Raw genomic sequence first — 18,453 nt, forward strand, 5'->3', positions numbered from 1 at the left:
AGTCCTGACCTCAACCCGATTGAGATGCTGTGGCATGACCTCAAGAAAGCGATTCATACCAGACATCCCAAGAATATTGCTGAACTGAAACAGTTCTGTAAAGAGGAATGGTCAAGAATTACTCCTGACCGTTGTGCACGTCTGATCTGCAACTACAGGAAATGTTTGGTTGAAGTTATTGCTGCCAAAGGAGGTTCAACCAGTTATTAAAACCAAGGGTTCACATACTTTTTCCACCTGCACTGTGAATGTTTACATGGTGTGTTAAATAAAAACATGGCAACATTTCATTCTCTGTGTGTTATTAGTTTAAGCAGACTGTGATTGTCTATTGTTGTGACTTAGATGATGATGATCAGATCACATTTTATGACCAATTTGTGCAGAAATCCATATCATTCCAAAGGGTTCACATACTTTTTCTTGCAGCTGTATTTCTCAAATCACAAATTTCCTTTATTGACTTCTGGGGTATGCTTTTTTAACCCTACAGGTGATCTATTTTTTAAATTAGGTTAGACCTAAAACAAGTTATTAAAGTACTATTAAGCATGATAACATCAAAATATGAAGCAAATAAGGTTGTCCCCCACACACATGCAGAAGCAATGTTTTTTCTTATATATATAAAACTTTATAGCTAATTGATAAGATGTTTTACACTATTCAGTCATTCCAATTACTAAAAAAAAAATATATGAATATGATTCCAAACAGAAAAGATAGTGCTTAAACTGATTTACCTTCCACAATCATCCCTGTCCCGAAGGCCTCTTCTGTTGCTGTGGCCAGGATCTGAGTAACAAAGCTGTATGTAAGCATCTTTTGTACATTCTAAAAATTTGTAAAACTTTATTTTGACAGCATATTCCCAATCCTTGTTCAAATCCTCAAGATATTTTCTCATGAATCTATAATACAATCTACATTACATGCAGTTCCTGGGACAAGGTCATCTAGAACCCAGGGCGAACATGCCAAATTGCATCCCCCTACCCCAAGGTGTATGAGCATTAAGTGTTAGCAAACATCTCCTCTCCCCGAAGAAAAGTGCATGCTTAGCTCAAATCCTCTAATTTCACATATGCTCCCATCACAACCCCCCCCCCCCCTAAAAAAAAAAAAAAATCCTCTACCCCTCACATTTCCCCTCCAAGCACAAATCCTCTCCCCCCAATCCAAAGCCCCCCAGCACAAGTCTCCCTCCCCAATCCCCCATCCTAGCACAAAGATCCCCCCAATTTCCCCTCCTAGCACAAATGCCCCCACCCCAATCATCTCTACTAGCACAAATCCCCCTCCCAAAAAAAAAATTCCCTCCCCACCACCATATTACCTTTTCTGGCACACGCTCCCAAATCCCCCATCCTAGCACAAATCCTTCTCCCCATTTCCTCTCTCAACACAAATCCCCCCCCCCAACACCAAATCCCCACTCCTAGCACACTTCCTCAAATTTCCCCTAGTAGCTCACATGATACCACACTGCCCAGGGCAGCCGCCCCCTCCTACCCACCCCTTGTCCTGGTCCTGATTACATGCAAAGTAAAATTTACAGTGCAGCTCCAGTCTGTAAGCTCTTACAGGTAAAATAATAGTATGTTGTTAATGTTGCACGCTTTTTTTTTTTTTCTGATAGAGATTTTGTACTTGTCAATAGATGTACAGCACCACCAATTGGTAATATATAAATTAGTAATAAAAATATACAGTGCCTTGCGAAAGTATTCGGCCCCCTTGAACTTTGCGACCTTTTGCCACATTTCAGGCTTCAAACATAAAGATATAAAACTGTAATTTTTTGTGAGGAATCAACGACAAGTGGGACACAATCATGAAGTGGAACGAAATTTATTGGATATTTCAAACTTTTTTAACAAATAAAAAAACTGAAAAATTGGGCGTGCAAAATTATTCAGCCCCCTTAAGTTAATACTTTGTAGCGCCACCTTTTGCTGCGATTACAGCTGCAAGTTGCTTGGGGTATGTCTCTATCAGTTTTGCACATCGAGAGACTGACATCTTTGCCCATTCCTCCTTGCAAAACAGTTTGAGCTCAGTGAGGTTGGATGGAGAGCGTTTGTGAACAGCAGTTTTCAGTTCTTTCCACAGATTCTCGATTGGATTCAGGTCTGGACTTTGACTTGGCCATTCTAACACCTGGATATGTTTATTTGTGAACCATTCCATTGTAGATTTTGCTTTATGTTTTGGATCATTGTCTTGTTGGAAGACAAATCTCCGTCCCAGTCTCAGGTCTTTTGCAGACTCCATCAGGTTTTCTTCCAGAATGGTCCTGTATTTGGCTCCATCCATCTTCCCATCAATTTTAACCATCTTCCCTGTCCCTGCTGAAGAAAAGCAGGCCCAAACCATGATGCTGCCACCACCATGTTTGACAGTGGGGATGGTGTGTTCAGGGTGATGAGCTGTGTTGCTTTTACGCCAAACATAACGTTTTGCATTGTTGCCAAAAAGTTTGATTTTGGTTTCATCTGACCAGAGCACCTTCTTCCGCATGTTTGGTGTGTCTCCCAGGTGGCTTGTGGCAAACTTTAAAGGACACTTTTTATGGATATCTTTAAGAAATGGCTTTCTTCTTGCCACTCTTCCATAAAGGCCAGATTTGTGCAGTATACGACTGATTGTTGTCCGATGGACAGAGTCTCCCACCTCAGCTGTAGATCTCTACAGTTCATCCAGAGTGATCATGGGCCTCTTGGCTGCATCTCTGATCAGTCTTCTCCTTGTATGAGCTGATGGCCAGGTCTTCGTAGATTTGCAGTGGTCTGATACTCCTTCCATTTCAATATTATCAGTAGCACAGTGCTCCTTGGGATGTTTAAAGCTTGGGAAATCTTTTTGTATCCAAATCTGGCTTTAAACTTCTCCACAACAGTATCTCGGACCTGCCTGGTATGTTCCTTGTTCTTCATGATGCTCTCTGCCCTTTAAACGGACCTCTGAGACTATCACAGTGCAGGTGCATTTATACGGAGACTTGATTACACACAGGTGGATTCTATTTATCATAATTAGTCATTTAGGTCAACATTGGATCATTCAGAGATCCTCACTGAACTTCTGGAGAGAGTTTGCTGCACTGAAAGTAAAGGGGCTGAATAATTTTGCACGCCCAATTTTTCAGTTTTTTATTTGTTAACAAAGTTTGAAATATCCAATAAATTTCGTTCCACTTCATGATTGTGTCCCACTTGTTGTTGATTCTTCACAAAAAATTACAGTTTTATATCTTTATGTTTGAAGCCTGAAATGTGGCAAAAGGTCGCAAAGTTCAAGGGGGCCGAATACTTTCGCAAGGCACTGTACCATATAAAGGGCCCCCAATGATAGATAATAAAATCCTAAATCCACAAAAATAGTAGAAATGTAGGTCAGTGTTTACCACTGCTGCCTCGTCATCAGGGCTGAATCTAGGCTGTCTAAAAATGGGGGTGCAGGATACTGCCAACTGGAGCATGGGGGCTCCGGTGCATTCTCCAACAGAGAGCCAGTGGACTGCAAGCTTGTATTACCTTCCTGGTCAGAGGCAGCAGTGCCTGCTTTGGAAATGAGAGATAATGAATTTCTAATGTAATTGTACAAAGACAATGAACTTGGTAAGATTGGCCGAAGAAAGCACATTAGCATGCATGCACAGAAGTTTTCAGTCTCTCCAAAGTGCAGCCCTCCTGGTTTTCTCTCTCTCCAAAGTCTAGCGCTCCTCCCCATTTTTTGTCTCTCTAATGTCTAGCTCCCCCCCCCTGTTATTTTTTTTATTTTTATATCTACAAGTCCAGCCCCCTTTCCCCGCATTTTTTCATCTCTCCAAAATCCTACCCCCTCCCCCACATTTTTTCATCTTTCCAAAGTCCTGCCCCCTCCCCCACATTTTTTTTATCTCTCCAAATTTCAAAACCCTTTCTGTTCCCCATGTATTTGTCTCTCCAAAGTCCAGCCCTCAATTTCCCCTTGACATTTTTTTGTCTCTCCAAAGTCTGCCCCCCCCCCCCCCTTCCTTTTTTTTTCCTTTTTAGAGTACAGACTCCCCTTCCACTCCACATATATTTGCACAAAGTCCAGACCCCTTTCCTTGTCAGTTTTTTGTCTTGTCCAACCCACAATAACCCATGCCCCCCAATTTCCTTCTTTTGCATCTCTCTCTGTCAGTGAGGATAAACAATCTACAAAATATAGTGCTGTGATTTCCTCCACCTTAATTTCTCGTTATGCACTCACCATTGTTATGGACCCGCTGAGTATCAGAAGAACTTTCTCCTTTCAGGGTTACTCCCAGGCTGTATCTGGGGGAACTCAGGAAAGCCCTGGGTGGCAGTGTAAGGAGGAGGAGCTTGGTGTGTTGGGTACAGTGTTAATAGCAGCCTGGGGGGCCATGATCAAAATGTATGGGGACACAGCCCACCCCAGCACCCCCCTAGATATGGCCCTGTATGTCATATACCTTATTTTCTTGCTATCTATGACTAATTGGGTCATTATTAAAGTATATCCAAACCCAAGAACAAAAAATTTAATATATTGCAGCTCATCAGTCCTTAGATTTGGTGGCAGCTATAGTTTTTTGATACAGTGGCCGACCTTTAACAGGAAATGTGTTATCTGTGGAAAAACTTGGTGAAAACAAATTAAACAAAGCCTGAAAAACTAAACGTATGCAGCCACCTCATCTAAGGATAGGTAAGCTGCTAAATTCAACATTTTGTTTTGGGTTAGATAACCTATACAGTGAGGGAAAAAAGTATTTGATCCCCTGGTGATTTTGTACATTTGCCCACTGACAAAGAAATGATCAGTCTATTATTGTAATGTTAAGTTTATTTTAACAGTAAGAGACAGAATAACACCAAAAATATCCAGAAAAACATATTTCAAAAAAGTTATACATTTTATTGCATTTTAATGAGTGAAATAAGTATTTGACATGACTTAGTACTTGGTGGTAAAACCCTGTTGGCAATCACAGAGGTCAGACATTTCTTGTAATTGGCCACCAGGTTTGCAAACATCTCAGGAGGGATTTTGTCCCACTCCTCTTTGCAGATCCTCTCCAAGTCATTAAAGTTTTGAGGCTGATGTTTGGTAACTTGAACCTTCATCTCCCTCCACATATTTTCTATGGTATTAAGGTCTGGAGACTGGCTAGGCCACTCCAGGACCTTAACGTGCTTCTTCTTGAGCCACTCCTTTGTTGCCTTGGCCGTGTGTTTTAGGTCATTGTCATGCTGGAATACCCAATCATGACCCATTTTCAATGCTCTGGCTGAGGGAAGGAGACTCTCACCCAAGATTTGACAGTACATGGCCCCGTTCATCGTCCCTTTGATAAAGTGAAGTTGTCCTGTCCCCTTAGCAGAAAAACAACCCCAAGGCATAATGTTTCCACCTCCATGTTTGACGATGGGGATGGTGTTCTTGGTGTTATAGGCAGCATTCCTCCTCCTCCTCCTCCAAACATGGCGAGCTGAGTTGATGCCAAAGAGCTTGATTTTGGTCTCATCTGCCCACAACACTTTCACCCAGTTCTCCTCTGAATCATTTAGATGTTCCTTAGCAAACTTCAGACGGGCCTGTACATGTGCTTTCTTGAGCAGGGGGACCTTGTGGACGCTGCAGGATTTCAGTCCTTCATGGCGTAGTGTGTTACCAATTGTTTTCCTGGTGACTATGGTCCCAGCTGCCTTGAAATCATTGACAAGATTCTCCCGTGTAGTTCTGAGCTGATCCCTCACTGTTCTCATGATCACTTAAACCTCTTGAGGGGAGATCTTGCATGGAGCCCCAGACTGAGGGAGATTGACAGTTATTTTGTGTTTCTTCCATTTGGGGATAATCACACCAACTGTTGTCACCCTTTAACCAAGCTGCTTGGTGATGGTCTTGTAGCCCATTCTACCCTTTTGTAGGTCTACAATCTTGTCCCTGACGTCCATGGACAGCTCTTTGGTCTTGGCCATGGTGGAGAGATTGGAATCTGATTGATTGCTTCTAATGGACATGTGTCTTTTATACAGGTAACAAGCTGAGATTATTAGCACTCCCTTAAAGAGAGTGCTCCTAATCTCAGCTCGCTACCTGTAAAGAAGAAACCTGGGAGCCAGAAATCTTGCTGATTGATAGGGAATCAAATACATTATTTCACTCATTAAAATGGAAATAAATTTATAACTTTTTCGAATTTTTCTGGATATTTTTGATGTTATTCTGTCTCTCACAGTTAAAATAAACCTACCAATAAAATTATAGACTGATCATATTTTTTGTCAGTGGGCAAACATACAAAATCAGCAGGGGATCAAATCCTTTTTTCCCTTGCTGTAAGGCATGGGTGTCCAACCTTCTGGCTTCTCTGGGCCACATTGAGTGTAGAGAAATTTTCTCAGGCCACATATAAAATATATACTTTAGTTAAGGTATATAAGTAATAAAACGCCGCTTTGCCCTTCCCGTGCTAAAGCCCCCCCCCCCAGCACTAATTTACCACAACTAGTGGATGATCCCCTCCATGGCAGCCTCTGTGGCCCTGCCCCTGACTCAACTTCCTTCCTCCCCAGCAAAAAAAAAAAAATTGTCATGGGGCAGTGGGCCGCATTGCCTGTGGTTCTGGGCCGCATGCGGCCCCCGGGCCGCAGGTTGGACATGCCTGCTGTAAGGTATAAACAATTATTAAGAAAAACACAGATGCCCTCTTGCAGTGACCAGGGCTACTGTTTACAATGAGTTTATATTATATTCTTGTTTTTTGTTTTTGCTTCTCTGAAGTACCCCAGTTTCTGCTTGTAATTTAAAATAGATTTGGGTCCATTTTAATCAAGTTGTTTTTTAGTTTCTAAATTGTTGGTTTATATCTTTTTATTTTATCTATATGCAATCTGTGTTTTACAAATTAATATTTAATGCACAATGAAGGGATTCCTATAGTGCTATGTGTTAGCCAAAGAGACAGGGTGCAGGTACCTGAATTTCTCTTGATATCAACCTCTAACAATTCCCTGTATAGCAGCACTCAGCATGGGTTCAATGCTATGAGCCAATCAGGTTCTACTGCATGCAAATGTGCTGACAAGGAATATACTAATGGAATGATAAAGTATAGTGAGCAGAGGAATTAGCATGCCATTCCGCTTCTGCTCCTTTATTGTTGTATCATAGGCTACAGGTAGGGATCCACCTACATCATTGTCCAATTACCAGTGACGTAGCGTGGGGGGTGCAAGGGGGGCCAGCCGCACTGGGCGCAACATCTGGGGGGGCGCATCCGCAGTGTCACTCTGTCTGTCTGACTCTGACATACACAGTTCACAAAATGTCTGCGGCTGCCTCCATCTTTAGGCTGGGAGATGTCCAGCGCGGCCGCCCTATGGCTGAAAATGGCTGGTCGGGGCGGAGCTGGACTGTGCCTCGCTTGTCCATTGGTGTAGGGTGGGGTGGCATAGCAAGCCAAGCCCCGCCTATGCTGCCTCTCCTCACTGCTCAGTCAGTTTAGCAGCGAGTGTGTCAGCAGCCTGGCGCTGTCACAGAGTGGGGTTTTTTTTTAATAACCTGATTAGAGCCAGAGGCTCTACTAGGCTTCAAAAAAGGGTGGACCCGGGGCGCAGAGCAGTGCGCCCCGAGCCCACCCATTGTGTGACAATAGCAAATGAAAATTCGCTTTGGTCACACGGATCCTCCTCCTGGCCAATCAGGAAGCAGGTCCGAGACCCGCTTCCTGATTGGCCCGAAAGGCGAACGCATGACATTGGCCGAGGAGGAGGCGGGAGGACTCGAGGAGATGCGGGGGCTAAGGAGAAGCCGCCGCTGCAGGTAAGTCTCTCTGCATTGAAAGGGGGCACGCTGGTCTGTCTGCATTGAAAGGGGTGCACGTTGGTCTTTCTGCATTGAAAGGGGGCACGCTGGTCTGTCTGCATTGAATGGGGGCATGCTGGTCTGTCTGCATTGAAAGGGGGCACGCTGGTCTGTCTGCATTGAAAGGGGGCACGCTGGTCTGTCTGCATTGAAAGGGGGCATGCTGGTCATTCTGTATTGAATGGGGGCACGCTGGTCATTCTGCATTGAATGGGGGCACGCTGGTCATTCTGCATTGAATGGGGGCACGCTGGTCATTCTGCATTGAAAGGGGGCACGCTGGTCATTCTGCATTGAAAGGGGGCAGGCTGGTCATTCTGCATTGAATGGGGGCATGCTGGTCATTCTGCATTGAATGGGGGCACGCTGGTCATTCTGCATGGAAAGGGGGCACGCTGGTCATTCTGCATTGAAAGGGGGCACGCTGGTCTGTCTGCATTGAAAGGGGGCACGCTGGTCTGTCTGCATTGAAAGGGGGCACGCTGGTCTCTCTGCATTGAAAGGGGGCACGCTGGTCTGTCTGCATGGAAAGGGGGCACGCTGGTCTTTCTGCATTGAAAGGGGGCACGCTGCTCTGTCTGCATTGAAAGGGGGCACGCTGGTCTGTCTGCATTGAAAGGGGGCATGCTGGTCTGTCTGCATTGAAAGGGGGCACGCTGGTCTCTCTGCATTGAAAGGGGGCACACTGGTCATTCAAACTTGTATTTAGATGCATTTTACTTTAATTACATCAGTTATTTTTATAACAAACAATACATGTGCTTAGAGGTTAAGGGTTTCTTTAACTAATCTAGTGGAAGAGACTCGAGTGCTAAAATCCCACGGGTTAGGGGGCGCAAATTACTTTCCTTGCCCCGGGTGCTGACAACCCACGCTACGCCACTGCCAATTACAAGCTGCATGTAGGGCAGTACCTAGATGTATCATATATTCATTGTGCTGTATAGCAATTATATGTCTATTTCAGTACTAGATGAAGAGAAATACTAATTATTTTTGCAGGTAAAAACAGTTGATACTTGAAATGTATAAAGAGCTGTTTGCCTGGAGTTCAGTTTTAATCTTATCAGTCACCCTAGCAGATCAGATTTATATATGAAGTATTATTTTTAACTGAGTTCATAACCTCCTGCATTCAGTACGTTTTCTTTGAATGATTCATAAATCAAAAAGCTAAAAAAAACTCCATGTGGTTGAACATAATATATTATTGTTCTAGGCAATTTGCATTCCATTCAATTTAGGCCCAGGGAATGTTTACAAGCTGTCACCTCTCTTGTTGCTGCTCAGGGCTTTACGAATATGATCTCGCACCCTCTCTGTTGTCACCGAGTCCAAATCGCTGTCAACTGTGACTGCATCAAAACTCTTCAAAGGGACCCCTAGGGGAAGAAAAACAAACAGCAATGCTTACCAAACTGAAGAGCATGAAAAAAATATGTATTACCATATACATGTTCCAAAGGTATATGTGACAGACAGTGTGATATAGTTTAGCATTCATTTTCACAGCTTGTTAGACCTACTTGACAAGCATTTTTTTTTGGTATCTGTGTCTTTTTGGAGAGATTTTCTCTTATTTTTCCCTGTACACTGTCTCATCAGGACAGAAAGTGAGAAGTCATTTTGTGGGTTGAGACATGAACCGCAATGCAAATAAAAAAAGTTTTTACTGGCACACAGGTGCCACTTAAAAAATGTATATCTATAAGTTAGGTATGGGGTTCAAATTTGTTGCATATTTTTTGGGCAAACTGGCATGTTTTGCAAACACCCATAATGCTCTGTGGTCCCTTCAGTGGCATACCTAGCCTACCTGGCTGCAGTTGGCAGATCATTATTTTCCAACACCCCCCCCCCCCTTCACACATCAATACTTTTTTCAGTAATATAAATTGAATGTCATGCACACTGGGTATTGGAGCAGAACTGGCCAGTGAAGGAAAGACAGCAGCAGCTGTAAATATGACAGCAATTGCAGAGAGACTGAGCATGTCAATCTGGCCAATGTGCAGTAGCTTAGAGATATCTCCTGCAGTTACAACACTGAAAATAGTTAGGAGTTACACTTTGAAGGGGTCTAGAAGGCATAGAGGTGTATAGCTTGTAGAGTGGGAGTAAAATAAGCCCCATCATTGGTGTCAGTAATACACAAGATTGGTGAAATTGGCAGCAATAATTACCCCTAGAACTTGTTTAAGTAAGTAGCAGAAGTAATCCCTCCTCCCTGTCAGTGGCAGGCTGTAATAATAGACCCCACACACCAGCATTGGTAGTCAGTGGTAGGCTTAGGTTGTAATAATAAACCCCCAGCATTAGTGGTCAGTGGCTAATAATAATAATAATAGTAATAAACCCTAATTAACCAAAGATTCCAAGAAAAGAAGGTCTGTGACATTGTGACATGCAGGGCCAGATCTCGGGGGGGGGGGGGGGGGGCTGGGGTTGATTGCTCCCCCATAGATTTCAGTCAAACCAAACCCCCCGCCAGGCTAATATTAACACTGTGCCCAACGCACTGATCTCCTCCTGCCAATTTCTATTAAAACATACCTGAGGGTTTTAGCTCCAACATTTTTGGAAAGAACAGGAATATGGAGATGAGGGAGGATGTGGAGAATGTAGGGTGATGGTGTAAAGAGTTTTTGTGACGGTTTTTATCCCTTTGTATGGTAAAAAAAAACCTCACAAACTATGCCATTCATTTGTGGTGCCACTGGTCAATTTTTACCCATTATACCTTGGGGCTTAAGCTTCATTTTTTTAGGAAGACACCTTTCTGTGGTCTTTTGGGGTTGCTACTTTTGTCAGTTAAAGCAAGCTTAATACTGCTTGATGAAAACATAAAAACCCTACTTCCTGAGAGGTTAACAGAAAGCACAAACAATCTTATCTTTGTTCTGTAAACTATTGATCTCACCTGCCCCTTTGTAATGAAGATAAATAAAGGTTTGAGGTCCAGCCTGGGTGACAACCCTGGTTCCCTCCCAACCTACAGTGAGCCTCAGTTCACACTAGATATGGTGCAAACTCACAGTAAATTCCCTGTGGACTCCACACCGCATCTAAATCGCAACCCGTTCATGGGAACCGAGTGTATGTTAAATTAAATTTAAGGAAAAAAGCTGAAATTTAAAATAAACAGCTTTGAACTTTTTTAAATCAAATGCAGTCTCACCAGTGCCCACGAATGCAGCCTCTTCAGCGAAGTGCCCACGAATGCAGCCTCGCCAGCGCAGTGTCCTTAAATGCAGCCTCGCCAGCGCAGTGCCCATACATGCAGCCTCGCCAGCGCAGTGCCCATACATGCAGCCTCGCCAGCGCAGTGTCCTTAAATGCAGCCTCGCCAGTGCAGTGCCCATACATGCAGCCTCGCCAGCGCAGTGCCCATATATGCAGCCTCACCAGCGCAGTGCCCATAATTGCAGCCTCGCCAGTGCAGTGTCCATACATGCAGCCTCGCCAGCGCAGTGTCCATACATGCAGCCTCGCCAGCGCCGTGCCCATACATGCAGCCTCACCAGTGCCATTGACACTATCCGAATCACTTTTAAAAAAGTACAGGAAGCAGTGCCGAGAGGTAGAAAGGGGCGGGCGGGGCAGAGGAGAAGGAAGGACACGCTGTCATCAGAAGTCCCGGCGCCTATGATAGACGCCGGCATAGGAGGCTGAACTTCTGATGACAGCGCGTCCTTCCTTCTCCTCGGCGCCGTCCGCCCCCTTCTACCTCTCGGCGCTGCTTCCTGGACTTTTTTTTTATATCGGCGTATAACACGCACTGTTACTTTTTCCTCCATTTTTAGGAGGAAAAAGTGTGTTATACGCTGATAAATACGGTAATCATTTTTGTATTTAGATATGCTGTAAGGCAGGGGTCCTCAAACTTTTTAAACAGGGGGCCAGTTCACTGTCCCCCAGACTGTTGGGGGGCAGGACTACAGTTTGAAAAAAATATGAACAAATTCCTATGCAAACTGCCCATATCTTATTTGTTATTTGTTAATCTTATCTTATTTAAAAAAAAAAAAAAACAGGAAAAAATAAAACAATATTTAAAATGAAGATCAATTTTAATCAACATAAACTTATCTCAATGGGAAGTATGGGCCTGCTTTTGGCTAATGAGATGGTCAATGTTCGGTTCCATATCCTCACCAGTGCACATCAATGCAGCCTCATCATAGCCCATCAATGCAGCCTCACCAGTGCACATCAATGCAGCCTCACCAGTGCCCATCAATGCAGCCTCACCAGTACCCATCAGTGCAGCCTGATCAGTGCCCATCAATGCAGCCTCACTAGTGCTCATCAGTGCAGCCTCACCAGTGCCTATCAATGCAGCCTCATCAGTGCCCATCAATGCAGCCTCACCAGTGCCCATCAGTGCAGCCTGATAAGTGCGCATCAATGTAGCCTCACCAATGCACATCAATGCAGCCTCACCAGTGTCCATCAATGCAGCCTCACCAGTGTCCATCAATGCAGCCTCACCAGTGCCCATCAGTGCAGACTGATCAGTGCCCATCAATGCAGCCTCACCAGTGCACATTATGCAGCCTCACCAGTGCCCATCAATGCAGCCTCACCAGTTCTCTTCAATGCAGCCTCACCAGTGCTCATCAATGCATCCTCACCAGTGCCCATCAATGCAACCTCACCAGTGCCCATCAATGCAACCTCACCAGTGCCATCAATGCAGTCGTATCAGTGCCCATCAATGCAGCCTCACCAGCGTACAGGGATTAGAGAGAGAAGTGTTGCTGAATCACACAGAGCTGCTGGTAATGGTAGCTTGTAAGGGACTTCCAGTTTTATCAACTCCCTGGGACCCATCGCTGTCAACAGGCACGGGGATTATAAGACAGCCATGAGAAGGACTAAAAGCCAGCTTCCAATGTGTAGCTTTCCAGTGCTGGACTGTTAGATGCCGAAGCGGGCTCTCTGTGTTTCCGCCCCCACTCTGAACAATTCTGGAGATTGGTTCTGTTTCCCTCTATGGGGCGGGGGCGGTGGGGATATCTGCAGCTCAGTAACTTCGGAGTCCAGCTCCGGGCTATGCACGGTGACCTGTGTGAAGGCAGTAGACACCAAGCTGCCAACTCTGCAGACCACTCATTATGGGGGGCGGACGGGCTGGGTAAATGACCTTTGCGGGCCATATGTGGCTCGCAGGTGGTAGTTTGAGGACCTCTGCTTTTTCCCCATTGGCACAGGTCCCTAGTGGCAGTCCCCAGCTTCCTATCTCTTTTTGACAATAACTTGCCTATTAGTCCTACTAATGGCCAGAATTAACTAACAAGATCTGCCCCGTATTAATTTAAATGACATTTACCCAAAAGAATGGAATCTCCAAACATTTTGTGTGATTCAGGAAAAATTTGAATCTTGCTGGATTCACTGACAACTTTCAGATGAAATCCAACCACACGGTCTAAAGTGTCCCTATGGCTTATGCAAAATTAACTGTTATCCTGTGAAATTGTTTTGAGTTAATTTAAACAGTTCTCCTGAAGCCTATAATTATGCAGCTATAAATCCTCTGATGAAGTCCCGCCCTTGGGACGTAACATGTAAGGCGGGGCTTATCTTGGGACATCATCATGCTACTCAGGGTCATTCTATGCTTGCCACTGAGAGTCTGATCAGAAGCGTTTTTTTGCCGATCATGCTATATACACTGACGAATGTCTTAGTGATTGAGTGCTGGAAACATATTTGTTCTATGTGAGCATACTTGCTGTTTATCAATAATAAAATCTATTTGGCAGAAAGCAAATAGACGTTCCGCTGATTTCTTTCACTGAGGGGATTTATGAAATAGAGACACTGTGGATTTGATGAGAGTCCCCTGAGTTGATTAGGTCCTACCAGCTGGGATCCCTCCTGAGGATGTGTATGGTATATCTACTAAGAATTCTCCATCAGGCTTTTTTATACCTCTTATAATAAAGAGGACTATGATTGGTTGAACATATAAATAAGAAAGTATGGTGTGCGGTCATGTGTTGTTGGAGAAAGTTATTTATCTTCACATTTTTTAAAGCGGAAAATATCCACGCAACATTTTTTTTTTTTTCATTAAATGTATTGAGGACACTGTCACAACGATGCACTATTGACATTTAAATGGACTAGAACATGGTGCACAATGAATTCTGAATATTAGTTTGATGTTCACATATTATTTATGTGTAAATATGCACTTTGTATCATTGTTGTTATTTATTTGTGTAAGATCTGTGTATTTGCACAATACATTCATTATTAATAAATTAAATTATTTGACATTTGCACAACATACATTTTTTGAGCACTGCATCTATGTTTATTTTTTTCTTAATTATTCCAGTGGGTGAACAGTTTTTGTGCTATAAAAAATATAAATATATGTCACTACCCAGAGCAGTAGCAATATTAATATTTATCTGTAGCGCATGGATGGCGGTGCTGCTGCCACCATTCAATACAACATGGACACAGGTGAATATAACCAATATACAAGTATTGTCTGACCTGTATCCATGTTGTATTGAATAGTGGCAGCAGTACCGCCATCCATGCGCTACAGATAAATATTAATGTTGCTACTGCTCTGTGTAGTGACATATATTTATATTTTTTATACACATTTTATTTTTACGTAGCAGCATTTCTTTGTATGTTTTTTGTTTAAGGTACTCTAAAACACTCCTAAGCGCATAGGATCACTCAGGGGCTGACCGTGAGAGGGTGCCATCTGATCAGTGGTGTTATATAGTTTTTGTGCTAGCGAGCTGATTGTGATAGGAAAGTTCCTAATTGCTCTGCGGTTCCATTTTTGTATTTTTTTATGCAGCTATAAAGCTCCATTATAAAAATAAAACTGCACTATAATGATTTCATTTAATGAACCTTCAGCAGAGGCTGAGGCACCCAAAAATGTTTAGTAATTTCATGGAGATCCTTACACATTAAGTTTAAAAAATGTGTGTTCTTCATATGCAAGAATTAAACGTTTTTATTTACTTTGTAGAATAAAGTTGGGTATACATTAGTAGATATTCGTTCAACATTTTTCATGTTTGTTCATTTTTCTAATCATTGGTGGGGTAAAATGTACGTTAGTTTTCAACCACAATGACAAGGAAATTCGAAGGAGTAGAATGGAAATTTTTTTCTTGAATGTACACATTTCTAACATATGTGGTTTTCATTTGATAAAGTCCATTCATTCCAAAATCAAAACGCATATGAAATCTTGAATGACTTTCAAATGACATTTGAATGTACTGAGAATTTTCCTACACATTTTTGTTAGAAACTGTACTAGTGTATACCCAGATTGACGAAGTGTTCTGCAAATATAGGAGAATTACACTTGAAACATGTACACACATACCAGCCACAAGTTTGAAGGCTGAAGAGGCTGTATGATCTTCCTTCAGAGTAGAGTCTACATGGATCCGACCTGGGACTTCTTCATTTACACCTGTGAAAAGATTGCAGGATTTATTAAAATGTTATGCACAACACCCAGGTCACCAATATGAGCTCAAGAGTCTTCCAGAGGGGATAATTGGGTGATTGCACTCCTACAATCACTACTACAACAATTGGAGTCTGAATAGCTAGTCTGGAGACCTGGTCTGATAGCGAATAAAGGCCCGTACACACGTACCGATTGTCAGCCGAAAATGTTCGGCCGCCGAACGATCGGCCGATTTTCGGCTTGTTAGTATGATGCTTCCGACAGCCGACAGCACACTTTCGGCCGAAAAGAATCTGTCTTGCAAGCATGAAAATTTTTGTATGCCGACACCAGAACGGCCGATTGTTCGCCAGTCAGCACAGAATTCGGCCGACAGACAGCCGATTAGCAAGACAGGGCATGCTCAGAAAAGAAAAAACACAGGGAAAGTTAACCATTACATGACATCACTTCTGCAGTCGGCTGTAGTCGGCGGACAAAATTCTTGTGCAGTCTTTTGCAGTTTTCAACAGACACCGACAGCCCTGTACGGGGCTTAACACTGGGTGTGGAGTAAAGAGAACCAATGCGCTACCAGAGGAATGAAGATACTAAAATGATGAATAGATAATAAAAATGTATTTTATATCAGATGCTATAAAAGGGAATGAGCAGCCCTTTTGGGTGTATATTACTAAGGGTGCAATCATACTGGAATTGGTTGAACTAAACCATGCCCAAATTCAATTGACCCCCCCTCTCCACTGGTTTGCACTCACACTGCGCTATAGGCAAGTGTTCCTAAGCACACTTATATCCATCACCTCTGCCAACCAGAACACAGTGATCTCTGCTTCTGTGCACAGTCATCTATAAAGAGTTCTGTGCTCAGGCATGGTATGGCCTCAAACTGAAGCAAACCATACCAGACCACAAGTGAAGCATGTCCAGGACTCCCTCTTTCAATTGGTCCCAGGCACATTACACTTAATATGTTCCTGGACACGGTTTTGAGCACTCACAAACAAAATTGGACCAAGGGGGTGAACCATGCCCAGCATTGGTTAAAGCTGCCAGTGTGAGTGCACCCTAAATAACACAGTCTGAGAAAATTATGTCATTGGACCAATGCAATGCTAGACTCTAGAGAAGCATGTATGCTCAGCATTGCAGGTCTACAGTTTAGCATGTTTCTTTTCAACATTTTCCCCCCACAGGAACCTTTGAAATATTTGTAAAGTCTCATGCAAAATCAATTTGGGGGGGGGGGGGGGGGGAATAGGAAGACTGCCTCTAACATTGGTGATCAGAGGCAAAAACTACTTACAGTGGTGGTCACACATAGTGCCACTCTTAGGGTCCATGCAAACTGGGCTTAAACAAAAGCAATTCTTTTGGCAAAAAAAAACCCACTTATATGGAGTGTTTTTGTACACAGTTTAGGCAGGTTTGGGAGTGTTTAGAATTTTTTTTTTCTACCAGAAAACTCCTCTTAAAAAAAGCAAACCAGAAGGGTTTTTCTTTTGCCTCTAAACGCTGAAGTCATCAGCACACAATATTTCTGGCTGGATGAACAGATTTTTTTTTTTCTCTTAAACAGATCTAATATAATGCTTCCAATAATTTATTTAACAGACCAAAACAGAACAAAAAATGAAAAAAAACACATGGCTGCAAGTGGACTAACCCCTTAGTAACCCCTGGCTAACCCTAATCAGCCCTAAATAACTTCCAAAAACATGATTTTTGCCTAGACATGATTGGAGATTAAAGTCAGCACAGCTTTACCTCATTTACTAAAATAGATGAAAACTCATCTAGCTTAGCAAATGAGATGAAGTTCTGCTCACGTCAATTATCCAATTATGTTCAGGAAAAATCCTGTTTTCTTAATTTTTATTACACATGGCTGGGTATTCTTTGCAAAGTGAAGTTTCTACTGGCAGCGAACAGCAGTGAATATTTTCTTTTTCTGAAAGCTTTATAATACTATATATATATATATATATATATATATATATATATATATATATATATATATATATATATATATATATATTATAAGCACACACATGTTGATAAAAAAAAAAAAAATTAAATAAAAAGTTTTTACAGCTACACACAAAGCGTGCCACGGTGAAAAATGGGCAATTATCTGTGTGGTGCTGAATAAAATAAAAGGCAAGGATTTAATCATGGCACACAGTATACTGTAGTGAAGCATAAAGATAATAGTAGCATGCTTTGATAGCGACAGGCCTGCATGGCCCCAATGGGCAATTGAATACCATACACAGACAACCCATCAGTCAACAGTTACAATATACAGGGAATAATTACAATACGTGCGTAGAAAACAGCCAATTGTGACGATGTGCTGGTAAAAAAGGCACAAACATGACAATGTTGTGCATTGTGCAATCAACAATTGTGACTATGTGGGCAACAAACCGGCAATTAAAACTCAATAAGGACAACAAACTGGCAATCATGACAATATACAAGAAATTGTAACATTATGCAGGCAACAAATAGGCAATTGTGACAAGTCATGGCCATAAATTCCTCCTCTCTCCATTCCAAAGCAAAATTACCCCCTGCCCCCAGAAAAACCCCCAACCAGCAAAAACATTTTAAAAATTCTCCCTTAGTCTAAATCCCTCCCTCCCAGCAGAACTTCTAACCTAACATTCCTCTTTCTACCATCAAACCACCCTCCTCCAGCAAAGCCCCCACCAGCAAGCTAATTCAACCCCCAGCACAACCCACTATTCCTCAAAAGACCTACTCCTACTAGAACGCTTACCTAACCTCAGAAAATATGGGGCCTGGTAGTGAAGGAAGTCCTCATTATTTTCTTCATCTCGGAGATGTCATGTGACACACCCAGAAGGAGGGTAGGAGAAATTTCCTGGCAATGTGCTGCTCCTGTATCCGAGGTCTGACAAGAATGCTAAGGGTGGTACTGCAGAGCTGTGGCTAACATGATATTGTTTGTCCAGCATGGGGTGTGGTCCTAAAGCAAAGCTGTACCCAGGGCAGACCTGTCTCCATCCCCAGTATTAAAACCAAAGATATTTGGACACTATTACAGATCGAAAAAATAAGGAGTTTATTCCTCATTTTAGGACAGTGGGCAATAC

General features: G+C 42.8%; 1 protein-coding gene across 1 annotated transcript in view; it reads right to left on the reverse strand.

The window, feature by feature from the left end:
* LOC309567826 (uncharacterized protein) overlaps window positions 1-18,453 on the reverse strand; it is a 121,530-nt gene that overhangs the window by 66,807 nt on the left and 36,270 nt on the right. The window contains exons 6-8 of the mRNA XM_082273311.1: window positions 15,242-15,331; window positions 9,135-9,245; window positions 744-795 (exon numbers count right to left, since the gene is read on the reverse strand). Coding sequence (XP_082129437.1) covers window positions 744-795; window positions 9,135-9,245; window positions 15,242-15,331 — 253 coding nt within the window. The remainder of the gene's footprint in view (window positions 1-743; window positions 796-9,134; window positions 9,246-15,241; window positions 15,332-18,453) is intronic.

Source organism: Pelophylax lessonae, assembly GCF_965119305.1.
Source record: "Pelophylax lessonae genome assembly, chromosome: 1".
Lineage (NCBI taxonomy): Eukaryota > Metazoa > Chordata > Amphibia > Anura > Ranidae > Pelophylax > Pelophylax lessonae.